This window comes from Cladophialophora carrionii (assembly GCF_000365165.1).
Source record: "Cladophialophora carrionii CBS 160.54 unplaced genomic scaffold supercont1.12, whole genome shotgun sequence".
NCBI lineage: Eukaryota > Fungi > Ascomycota > Eurotiomycetes > Chaetothyriales > Herpotrichiellaceae > Cladophialophora > Cladophialophora carrionii.
In genome coordinates this window covers 193,069-205,096 of record NW_008481819.1, presented here as the reverse complement: position 1 = coordinate 205,096, position 12,028 = coordinate 193,069, and the positions used below count along the sequence as shown (strand labels likewise).

The window sequence follows — 12,028 nt, the reverse complement described above, 5'->3', positions numbered from 1 at the left end:
GGGTGGCATGGCCTCCCCGGTAGAAGGTTTTCCCGCACACCCACTGCACGTGACATTAGACGGATATTCCCCTAAAGGCCGGAGTCGTGCTGCTGCGCCCATCCCCCATTTTCTCATCGCAACAGGGCCGACCACCGAACGCAGCTTGTTGAGTCAAACCGGCCTCACTTCGACCTGAACTCACCTAGTCCTCTCCTCCCTTCTATACCCGAACGCCGCTCCATTACCCATCTTCCGATCGGTATCGCTTCTCGGGTCGGTTGCAAGAGCAGAAACCGGGGAAATCAAAGCATAGAGAATAACTGCCGCGACAATGGCCGCGACCATCAAAGCTATCAACGCGCGGATCCGCTCCAATAAAGTTCTGGATTATTTCTGCTCAACACGTACGTCTCGTCGAGATAGGCTATCCCTCTCCTGCGCAGAAAGAACCATATCGGACGAGTGATTCGAACGCGCATGAGCCAGAGGAGGAGCACGAGAGATGACTCAATTCTGCGTGTGCCTCGGGCGAACGTGAGAAGACAAAAACAACTGACTGGAGCTCTGGTGTGCAGATTTCTGGGGTCCAGCTTCGAATTTCGGTATTCCCATCGCGGCGGTGTTGGATACACAAAAAGATCCTGAAATGTACGTTCGCACCCGCCATTGTCCGCTACGACCGATGAGCCCGTCTCCTACCCCCGACCTCATACCTTACACGCAGACAGTGTGGGACAGTGTGTTGTCTACGTGTGGAAGGGCTCCCTCCAGAAGAACCCTGAGCCGCTGACCTGTGGTGAATAGCATCTCGGGCAAATTTACCGCCGCCCTGACCGTTTACTCGGGCACGTTCATGCGCTATGCCCTGGCCGTGACACCCAAGAACTACCTCCTTTTTGCATGCCATTTCGTCAACTTCAACGCCCAACTGACGCAGGGGTACCGGTGGTACGATTACTGGTAGTAAGTATAGACTCTCCCTCCATACCTACACGCGAGGAAGTCCCTGTCCAGGGGTACATTGCATGAGCGAGAAAATCATACATACATGCACCTTCGCCATTTTCTTTTCGCCCGTGAGTCTAATGTTGCTGTGCTCTACAGTGGTTCCGGGAAGGAGAAATGGGCCAAGATCCGCGCCGAGCAGGCCAAGAACGAACTCGAGGGCACGGTCGACAATCTCGCCAGCCAGACCAAGGTGAAGGTCCAGGATGCGGTGCAGGAAGTCAAGAAGACCGTGTCATAGATATGACGATGCGGGTGACAGTTGAAGGAGGTGTCCTGCGCAGGAGTGAGCCAAACACTCGTCGGGTAGGGGGAGGGCATTGGATTTTGGAGGCTCCCGCCATGACTTCGAGACGGGCGGACGCAGATGCCACTGGCATTGGGCGAGGTATCGCCGTCCTTGGCAGTATCGATTGGTGAACAAACTACTCGAGGACACAAAGCCGCTGGAAGGGACGGGGACTCATACGTTAACCTCTGGCCTGGCTTGAGCGGGACTGTCCTACATTCTGTTTCGGTCACAAATACATCCTAGTCGCCACGAGAGTGGGCGTACGCGAATGGTGTCGAGGGATGTATAGGACTCGTTCAGTCTCGTCGTGACTTTGCTTTCCTTTTGCGATGAAACGTTCCCTGTGACCATGGGGGGTCGCTATCGCATTGTTCCCAGATTCTTCTTCTTCTTTTGGATTATTCTTCAAAAGCGGCCAGAGCGTTTGCAAATGATACAGCAATTAGTCAAGGAGGATGAACGTGAAGAACATACCGAAAGCTGCGCGAGTGTCCCTCAGGCCACTTTGACTTGATTTATTAAACATAGATTTCTCTTACGGATGGGTCCTCCCAGTGTCGCCAAGTCAGGACAGTACAGTAATGCTCGAAGCATGCAAATGCAATGAACAGTATTCCTTCGAGCGTCACTGCTCACGCTCCCGGCAGTCAAGCAACCTCGAAAGTCATACGTAGGAATTGAGGGAATTGAGTGAATCCAGATCCCTCCACAACCCGGTGTTGCAGCTTGGTGATCGCGCTCCTACTGTACCCGCACCAGACTTCGCCCTGTCCGCCGTCGTCGTGATTGTGGTACATGTCCATGACCACCCTCATCATCTTGGTACTCTCCACCCCTCGGCGTCTTGGTACCTACGAGGTAGTCATGACCATACTGATTTGTCCCCACAACAATAACAGGTATTGGACTGACTGCTCTTCGCAAGTGTTCATTCCTCGTCTCCGAGTCCGTGTCCGTGTCAGTGTCTCTGTGCATGGCCGTGAATGACGTCCATGTCCATATAGGTCACCGTCGTCATCATCATCATACTCATCATACTCATACTCATCATACTCATACTCATCATACTCATACTCATCATACTCATACTCATCATACTCATACTCATCATACGCAATCATTCCGTTGCTCATCACCGTCCGTTCGTCCCCTGTGATTAGGGCAAGGCCGGGAAGCCTCGAGGCATCGGGCAGTGGGCAGAGGTCAAGTACGACGTACTCTAACCGGGAACCTGGTCCGAGATGAGACAAGTGGTAATGACAGCAGTACAGCACTGTGAGACCATATACCTACGTACCTACCTAGATAGCTTAGGTAGTACTTGTAATTATGTACCTAGATAGGTAGTCCCGGGAGTGATTGTTTTCCCTTCTCGCCGGTATGGTGTCTCGTGTGCATTCTAATCATAGTCCTGGTCATTGTCACTCTCAATGTCATGGTCATGGTGCATGATCCTAGTCCTGGTCGTTGCCGTTCCTTCCAAGGTTCATTTGCATATCGACAATGTCGTATCCCCATGTTGTGTTGCAGACGGGGACTGTTCGACCGCTGGTCCAGCCTAAACGTACGCCCTGGCCCTGGCCCTGGGTCAGTTGAATCATATAATGCATAGTGCTGACTATTAGCCTTGCTTGGTACGTGGAGCTACTTGAGAAGCGAGGGAGGAAAGGAACCAGGGAACCAAGGAAAGGGGTAACTTGATTGTGGCATATAATTTGATGGTGGTATGACCATGAGACAGAAACAATCGACGGCGAACACAAGCAAATCTCACATCACTTTTTTTAGGTCCAACAATAACATTAACATTTTCATTGTTAGGTTATGCAGTTATACCATATGGACCTGGTTTATCTATAAGGAGATTCATGTTTAGGTACCGGCCTTATTAATAGACCTGGTGGTCTATCCTCTACAGTATCAAATCATCTTCCCCTGTATAAGACAGCCCCTAAGTCATCAACGCCGCCCTTTTCCTATCTCTTCTCGCAATGATCAACCACGACGTGAGAACCGACGAGATCGACACAATGAGAAGAGACAAGCAAATGACGTAGGACTTGTGGTACGTCGGCCCATAGATGGTCGAATACACATGCGGGCCGACGATGCCGCTCCATTGCGCACAAGCATTGGTCAAGCCTATGCCGACGCCCGCGGCGACGGTCCCCTCGAGGGCTCGGATCCGCTCTGGCCAGATGACAGGGTATGCCGAGCCGGCGCAAGACACGGCGACAATCAGGGCAATGTATTTGACCACGGGGCTGTGGACGGTGACGAGGATGATGTAGCAGACGATGGTAGTGCTTTCGACTTCACGGACGTCAGTCAAGAAACTGCAGAGAGATTTGCCGGGGGGTAGCCTTACTGGCGACGGCGCAGGTCCAAGGTCGGATCCATCCCCTGTGGATCAGGTTGCCTACCGTGTTGAGGAAAAGGAAGCAACAGACGTAGGGTGGCTGGTTGGGGGGAGGAAGAGTTAGTGGATTCCCACGCTGGAGCATACACGTATTCTTGGATCACATACAATATTCATGAGCTGGGAATGCGCGGTGTCGGAGAACCCAAGCTAGTAGATGACAGTTGGGAGTGCGTATCCGACGCCGAATCCCCCAATGCCATGGGCAATCCAGTAGAGGCCGAAGGTGTAGACCGTGGGGTCGGCAAAAAGGCGCTTGAGGGATGCCCAGTCCCAGTGGCCGTGTCTGCCAGACGGGGCGGTATCGGCCAAGCGCCGCTCAATGAATAAGCGTTCCTTCTCGTTCAGCATCCGGGCTGTTTGTGGATAGTCAGGAAGACCAAAGAGGGCGACAAAAGCGAGGATGATCGCAGGGAGCCCTTCAAGGAGGAACAGCCATCTCCATCCGGGGAGACCAGCGAGACCGTCCATGAACGAGATGGCATATGCGAGCAGACCGCTTAGGGCGCTGGAAAGCTGTCCGACAGAGTAGAACAGGGCAATCCGCCAGGGCATTTCAGTCGGTCGATACCAGAAGTCCATGTGATACAGCACGGCCGGGTAAAAGCCGGCCTCGGCCAGACCGATGGCAAACCGTGCGCACATCATGCCCTGGAAGTTCTGCACAGCGGCGACAGCACATGCGCATATGCCCCAGGCTAGAATTAGGACGAACATCCATCTGCTCGGGCGGAAGGTCTTGAGGAGCACGGTGTTTGTGGGCTCGAAGATCATGTAGCTGTAGGAGAAGATGGAAAGAGTCCACGCCCATTGGGACGGGTCGAGGTGTAGCTGCTTCTTGATGCCGGTGCCATGTTCGAGGTTGATGATGGCCGCGTTGGAGTAGTTGGACGAGTCGATGACTCGGAAGATGTAGACCATGGAGTAGAATCCGACCAGCCAAAAGTCGACTTTGCGCAGGACCTTGCGTTCGAACGCTTTGTCGACCTCCTCTTCAAGCACAATTTCACTCTCGGAAGGAGATGATGGATCGACGACAATGTGGGCGAGCGTTTCACTGATGCTCTTCTTATCGGCCGCCATGATTTGGTCTTCGCCTGCCGGAAGGAAAGTACACAGACCGTAACCTGCTGAGCTTGGTACCAGTGGGTGACATACTGGGCTGCTGGATCTTATGTAGGGATATGACGCCGGCTTTGTATAAAACCGTGTCGACCGTCACAACATGAGGGTGCCGGAAGTCGTCAGCACCTCGCAGATGTCCGTACCACTCCAGCAGTTGTCCATAGCAGATCGGCGTACTTGCATTGCAGCTTTGCAAGGACGATTGGTGCTCCATGCCGCAACGATAAGGACGATGGCGACATACGGCTCAACGTGCTTCGCTTGAGGCCAGAGAAACCGTGAAGAGACGGGCATATCCCGTGTAGCACATCCATTTCCCCACGGCTCGGGCGGACATGTTTCAGCTCTGATGCTGATTGAACGGGCGGTACAGATCAGCGCAACTGGGAGTGTGATGGATCAAAGCACGTTGGCATAGGACGAAAGCACGCCATCAGCCTGCATATATGGTTAGTAATTTCATCGACAAGGCGCTTAAGAACTCGTACCAAGTGCAGCAAAGGAAGCTTGAAACAACTCCGCATGACCAGAGTATCCTCCTTGTGTTATTGTGCTCGGTGCCCGCAGTGGTCTGTTTAACACACGGACAGTGTTGAGGTGAAAGAGTTGAGAGTGAGAGTGGAAGTGAAAGTGAAAGTGAGTTCTAACTCGGGTCTTTCACTCCAGGCAGTCGACCAGCAACTACAGCAGTGTCTGAATCGGGAAACAGTAGGGCCGATGTATTTTGTCTCGCGGCAGATTCGGAGCGATGACTAAAGCCTGAATCATGACTCATGGAAGATGAGGCAAGATGAATGTGAAATACAAATAATTACCGGGAAACGCGCGCCTGACTATCGTACAATCCTTCCAACACCGCATCGGAATGAGAGTGCAAGAAGACTTTTCAACCTCAGCTTCCCTGGAGCCACAGTACAGAATTCACCCTCCCTCCAGCAACCGGCTAGGTGTCAACGCCCACAATTGCTGCTTCTTGCAATTTACCACACCATCATGACCTACTAACACAAACCCAAGACACTCATCCTTTCAACCCAAGACACTCACACTATTCACCAGCTAACTCAGTTCGGCCCCTTGGTGAAATTCTGCCACATGCCGCCCAAGATGCCCGTCCCAGCCTTCTGCTCTGTCCAGCTGGCCTTGCGCTCATCCTGACTCCCTCGCTTCATGGCCGTCAAGCCCGCAAATTTGTCCGAGGCGGAGGACTGGCGCCGCTGCAGCGTCAGCGAAAAAAGCACATACACCGAACGAACCACAGGGAGCGGAATGCTGGCCACGAGTAACAGTAAGAGTAAGAGTAACAGTGAGAGGACCTCACGTACCCGTCTTCGTCCGGCAGCGGCAGCGGCAGCCTTGCCTGCAGCATTGTTGGATTCTGTCGTCTTGGGCTCTTCCTTTGGTGGGCTACCGGATGAGCCGCCCGACCCTTGGGACGACTGGCTGTTGCTGCGGGGCTTGTAGTTGTATTGTTTGAGAAACATGGTTAGAGGGGTGATATTACCGCGGAGATGTGATGGAAAGTATCGAGGTATCGAGGCTGACGGATCACTGTCGATATCACAGGCGATGGATATTTCAACTCCAACTCGTAAAGGTGCAAGATCAAAGTTCTTGTATCGTTGTAGCAGAGTGCTGTGCTGTGCTGCTTGTGCTGGTACCTAACTCAAGCACGGTGGCCGATGCGTGCAAATGGTGACGTAGCTGACACAGGGAGCTCGATCAGCCGGCTCGCTCACACAGGTGATGCCCGAGTATGCAACGATCGATAAGGCTTGCCGGAAGTTTCTCTGCCTATCCGTGAAGTAGCTGTTGACGGACGAACCGTGCTGACGGGGTAGAGAATGGGCGTGATGGTGGACGTCTCTTAGAGCTGGGTGGACGCACACGGGGCTTATGTATGAACGAGTACGAGTCGCTACTACGTATCCTGCATCGAGAGCACCTGATTGATCAATGACCTACCTTCTCCGGCGTCTCGTATTGCTCCTCACAGAGGCAGTTCACGGACGCGAGTGTTTCGAGAGCCCATCAGCATGCTCGGCCGATGAGCTTTGCTGAACCAATCGAGGCGGGGTAGGAAGATGCCGTCCGGTAGCAAGGCTCCTGGCAGGACAGTCGTCGGTCGCGTGCCATCGCCCAATTCTGGTCGTCAGGGATGTGCATGCTAAGGAGGCAATCGAGCTTGTGTTTGACGAATGGCAACGACGGTCGACCCTGGAATACGGCCATGGAGGCCCGCAGAACGAGCTGTACCCCGCGCTTCCCGTCTGCTCTCCTGCACGATGATTGATGGCAGACATTGTAAGCAGCTCTAGCCCTTTGGAGGTCATCATGTTGGCCTATAGGAGCGACGGGAGAAGGAACAATCGGCCTCCGATGCAGACAAATGCCCTGTCGCTCGTTGGTGGAAATGAGGTTTGGCATCCACAGCGAGCCCTGATCTTTTCACATGCGAATTCCACATCATTCGAGTTGCTAGCATCAAAGGTGCATTCGGGGCCATCATGATTCATTCGATGCTGCCCGGGGAATAACAATACCGAACCACGTCTGAGGTTAATAGTCACTTCCTGGTCCTCCATACTGTGCCCTTTTTCCAGTGAACCGCATCCTGCACGCGCGTTCATGCCTTTGCGATCTTGCAAACCAGATCTGAACCAGCAACAGAGTCGCCTTCCTTGACGAAGAGCTCTCCCACCTTTCCGGAGTGTGGAGCGCTGATGACCATTTCCATCTTCATGGCACTCAACACCGCAATCGGATCGCCCTTTTTGATGTCATGCCCTTCCTTTGCCCTGACTTCTACCACCACACCAGCCATAGGTGCACCGACCTGGCTGCTGTCCCCCGGATCGGCCTTGGGGCGCGATGTGTTCTCGACGGCGGCCTTGTTGTCGTCAATCGTGACCTGTCGAACTTCCCCATTGACCTCGTAGAAGACTTCACGTTGACCCGTGGCTTCTGAGAGCGGTCCTACCGCCAGCAGCTTCATGATCAGGACTTTGCCTTTCTCCAGCTCCACGTGGAATTCTTCTCCGATTTCAGGCCTGTTCAAGAAGTACTTGGTCGGCAGCACCGAGAGATCTCCATACTTGTCCAGGAACTTGCGATAGTCCTCGTACACTTTCGTATACTGTAGCACCGTCAGTATGTATCATTGTTGAGTGACCACCTCGTCACCGAGAGGGGGAACCTACCATGACGTATGAGGCAATGTCCGTTTCCGCGGTGGTGTTGTATTTCTCCTTCAGTTCCTGGCGGACTTTCGAAAAGTCGATAGGATCTAGGTAGAGACCTGGCCTCTTTGTCATCTTGCGGCGACCTCGGAGGACATCACTCCGAAGCGGTTCGGGGAATCCGCCGTACGGCTGGCCCATGTAGCCCTCGAAGAACTCCAAGACAGACTCTGGGAAGTCAAGTTCCTTGGCTTTGGCGATGATACCATCGTAGTCCAACTTGTTAGACACCATGAACTGTGCCAGGTCGCCGACAACTTTGGAAGTGGGTGTGACCTTGACGATGTCACCGAGAAGCGCGTTGGCCTGTTCGTACGCCTTCTTGGTTTCAAGCCACTGAGATCCAAGGCCAAGTTGGGATGCTTGGAAGATCAAGTTGGTGAGCTGTCCGCCGGGAATCTCATGTTCGTACCTGTTCATGTTAGCAACAAACGGTTGACGAGAGAATGAGGGAACTCACACTTCTGGGTCGGGACCAGTCAGACCAGCCTCGAATGGTGAGTAGAGGAGCCTCAACTGAGACCAGTACTGATCAAGGGCTCGGACGTTGTGGCCATTCAACCCTGGATCATAATCTGTTCCCTCCAGCGATGCAAGTATAGCCCCAATGCTGGGCTGACTCGTCATCCCAGACATGCTGTCCGTCGCCGCATCAACAGCATCGGCGCCTGCTTCAGCACACGCAACCATACTCGCCACGCCGGTGCCAGCGGAGTCGTGCGTGTGAACATGGATAGGCAGATCTGGGTATTTGGCACGGATGCTGCCGACGAGAATCCGGGCAGCCTTGGGCTTGAGAACCCCAGCCATGTCCTTGATGCCCAGGATGTGAGTCCCAATCTTGCAGATCTTGTCGACCAAGTCCATATAGTATTGAAGGTTATATTTCTTCTTGGGGTTCTGGTCAATGAGTTAGAGTCTAATCAAACACAACAAAACCGACTGGATGAAAGGCAGAACGACATATCCAGCAACGGGGGTCGCTATATCTAAAGCGGGGACTAATATCCCAGAACTTCGACGGAGAGGACGAAAAGAAGGCTGGGAAAAGACAGTATGGAAGAGAAGTGACAGAGACGAGAAAACGGGTGGACATACCAACATGTCACCTGTAAAAGACGAGTTAGTTGTTTGCTGCGACTGGCATAAAGCGGGCATCAAACTCACCTGAATAACAAATCGTTCCCTCGACGACACCACCGGCCTCTTGCACGGCTCGCATACCTACCTCCAATTGTTCGATGTCATTAAGAGCATCAAACACGCGGAAGATATCCATCCCATTCTTCTTGGCTTGCTTGCAGAAGTGATATATGGCGTTGTCAGGAAGCGACTTGTAGGCCACACCGTTGGCACCGCGGAGCAACATCTGGAAAGGAATGTTGGGTACCAGCTTCCTCATCTTACGAAGTCGGTCCCAAGGATCCTCATACAGAAAGCGCATGGCTACATCAAAAGTAGCGCCACCCCAATTCTCCAGGGCCCACGCGTTGGCGAGCGCATGACTTGTATGTTTGGCAATGTTGCACAAATCAACGGTGCGGACTCGAGTGGCCAACAGAGACTGGTGAGCATCGCGCCACGTCGTGTCCATGATAAGACACCCTTTGTTTGCCCGAACGGCTTTGGCAAACCCTTCAGGGCCCTCTTTATCGATAATTGACTTCCATCCTTTGGTGCATGGCTGGTCGACGTCGATTTCTTTGCCATTTTCGTCAAGGAGTGTGGGAAAGATGATGTCGCCCTTGAACTTGGACTCTCCGATCTGGCCCTTGATGCTACTGCCGTTGACTGCGAGGTCGCCCAGGTACTGGAGTAGTTTCTGAGCGCGATTCTGACTGCCAATCAACCTGAACAACTCGGGGGTGTCGTCAATGAAAGTCGTCCAGCAGGTGCCCTCGATGAACGTAGGATGGGTCAGAAGCGAGGCCAAGAAGGGGATATTGGTCTTGACACCACGGATGCGGAATTCGACCAGGGCTCGCAGCATCTTTCTCCGGACTATCTCATAGGTGGAGCCATGGCAGGTACATTTGACCAACATGGAATCGTAATGAGGGGTGATGATAGCCCCGGCAAATCCGTTACCACCATCCAGACGAACGCCGTTGCCGCCTGCAGATCGGTAGACCTCGATCTTACCGGTGTCGGGGGAGAATCCATGCTGTGGATCTTCGGTTGTGATACGGCATTGAATGGCGAAGCCACGAGTGGAGATACGATCTTGGGTCAACCCCAGCTGCTCAAGGGAAGCACCCGCAGCGATCTGGATTTGGGCCGCCACAATATCAATACCTGTGATTTCCTCGGTAATGGTGTGTTCGACTTGAATTCGAGGATTGATTTCAATGAAGTAGTACCGGTTCTGCTGGTCGACGAGGAACTCAGCCGTGCCAGCATTACGATAGTTGACCGATTTGGCGAGCTTGACTGCATCGTTTAGGATGGCATCTCTGGTTTCGGCGGGTAGGTCTTTAGCAGGAGCAAGCTCCACGACCTTCTGGTGTCGTCGCTGAACGCTACAGTCTCGTTCGTAAAGGTGGACCACATTGCCGTGGTTGTCACCCAGCAGTTGGACTTCAATGTGCTTGGGCCTGTCCAAAAAGCGCTCCACGAAGACGGTGCCGTTGCCAAAAGCTGACTTGGCTTCCGAGGTAGCTCGCTCGAAGGCGTCCTTGAGGCTTTCTTGGTCTCTGACGACTCGCATACCACGGCCACCGCCACCAAAAGCAGCTTTGATGATGATGGGGAAGCCATATTCATCCGTGAATGCCTTGACTTCCTCGAACTTAGCCACTGGACCTTCGGTTCCTGGCACGCAGGGTACGTCGCACTTCATGGCCAGTCTTCGAGCAGACACTTTGTCTCCCAGCGACTCGATGACCTGGTAGGAGGGGCCAACGAAGATGATGCCGGCCTCCTCGACCTTGCGGGCGAACTCGGAATTCTCGGACAGAAAACCGTAGCCAGGATGGATCATCTGGACGCCATGTGCTAGAGCGATCTTGATGATCTCCTCCCCAGCCAGATAGGCACCGACGGGAGTATATTGGCCTCGCTTGCCGATCATGTAAGCTTCGTCCGCCTTTTGTCTATGCATGCCCAATCGGTCCTCGTAGCTGTAGACTGCCACGGTCTGTAGCGAGAGCTCGTGGGCCGTCCTGAAGATTCGAATGGGGATCTCGCCTCGGTTGGCGACGAGGATCTTCTTGAGCTGCATAATGGACGAGTTGGCCCTCAGCCGCTGGTGGACCGAGTGCTCGAGGTGGTGGGATCTACCCTCCTCATGGTCTCCATCGTTGCCGTTGGTGGCCATGGTAGATGTTGCAGGTGAAGCCTAGCTGCTGGCAAGGGCAGCTTCAGGCGATGAAGCTCGTCCGAGCAGAGGCAGGCCACAATATAGCTGGCAGGAGAGCGGCAGATGAGGAAACGCGAAGGGGGTGAATGGAAAAGAGCTCGGCTGGTAGATCGAGTACGCAGGAGGAGACTTTTGTGAATGATGCCTCGAGGAGCTTGATGACAGGAGGAACCGCCAGACAACAACACCGGTTACGTCGACGCCAGAGGCAATAGATAATGCCGGAGCACCAAAGCACTATGTCGCCAAATGAGCTCTGGTCTGACGATGATAAGCTCGAGGATTGGTGGGAGGACGGGGTGGGACGCTGCAGACAGGCTTTTGTAGGTGCGAGATACGAATATCCAGCTGGCTGATTGGAGAGCTTCAGAGTCTGTCACCGAACCGCGGATTGAGGGGCAGCAGCAGTGACTCGTCGCGGTGCAGGTTCGGGCTCACCAAGCTTGAGAGGCTTCACCAGCAGCGCCGGTGCGCACGCCTAAACCTTTTCGGCTCCGATCCTAACTAGTTACAGATTGTTGATCGGGAATTTGCGCACGCTGCCTTGGGGGATGTGATTGTCGACAGCGCCGATCGCATTCAGCTCCTCGTCAATGTGGGGTGGCCAT

General features: G+C 53.6%; 5 protein-coding genes across 5 annotated transcripts; 1 reads left to right on the top strand and 4 right to left on the bottom strand.

Moving 5' to 3' along the window:
* Positions 1-313: 313 nt before the first annotated feature.
* G647_10041 (uncharacterized protein) lies at positions 314-946 on the top strand (the record flags this gene model as incomplete). Its single annotated transcript, XM_008726033.1, has 3 exons — positions 314-386; positions 558-630; positions 787-946. 3 exons carry the CDS (start codon positions 314-316, stop codon positions 944-946), a joined length of 306 nt encoding a protein of 101 aa, XP_008724255.1.
* Positions 947-2,733: 1,787 nt separating this feature from the next.
* G647_10040 (uncharacterized protein) lies at positions 2,734-3,815 on the bottom strand (the record flags this gene model as incomplete). The annotated part of the gene is made up of 4 exons (XM_008726032.1): positions 2,734-2,856; positions 3,333-3,592; positions 3,648-3,738; positions 3,807-3,815. The coding sequence occupies 4 exons, from the start codon at positions 3,813-3,815 to the stop codon at positions 2,734-2,736; spliced, it is 483 nt and encodes a 160-aa protein (XP_008724254.1).
* Positions 3,816-3,848: 33 nt separating this feature from the next.
* G647_10039 (uncharacterized protein) lies at positions 3,849-4,781 on the bottom strand (the record flags this gene model as incomplete). The annotated part of the gene is made up of 1 exon (XM_008726031.1): positions 3,849-4,781. The coding sequence occupies one exon, from the start codon at positions 4,779-4,781 to the stop codon at positions 3,849-3,851; it is 933 nt and encodes a 310-aa protein (XP_008724253.1).
* Positions 4,782-5,887: 1,106 nt separating this feature from the next.
* G647_10038 (uncharacterized protein) lies at positions 5,888-6,307 on the bottom strand (the record flags this gene model as incomplete). Its single annotated transcript, XM_008726030.1, has 2 exons — positions 5,888-6,031; positions 6,149-6,307. The coding sequence occupies 2 exons, from the start codon at positions 6,305-6,307 to the stop codon at positions 5,888-5,890; spliced, it is 303 nt and encodes a 100-aa protein (XP_008724252.1).
* Positions 6,308-7,449: 1,142 nt separating this feature from the next.
* Positions 7,450-11,378, bottom strand: G647_10037 (pyruvate carboxylase; the record flags this gene model as incomplete). Its single annotated transcript, XM_008726029.1, has 4 exons — positions 7,450-7,959; positions 8,024-8,474; positions 8,523-8,962; positions 9,204-11,378. The coding sequence occupies 4 exons, from the start codon at positions 11,376-11,378 to the stop codon at positions 7,450-7,452; spliced, it is 3,576 nt and encodes a 1,191-aa protein (XP_008724251.1).
* Positions 11,379-12,028: the final 650 nt, after the last annotated feature.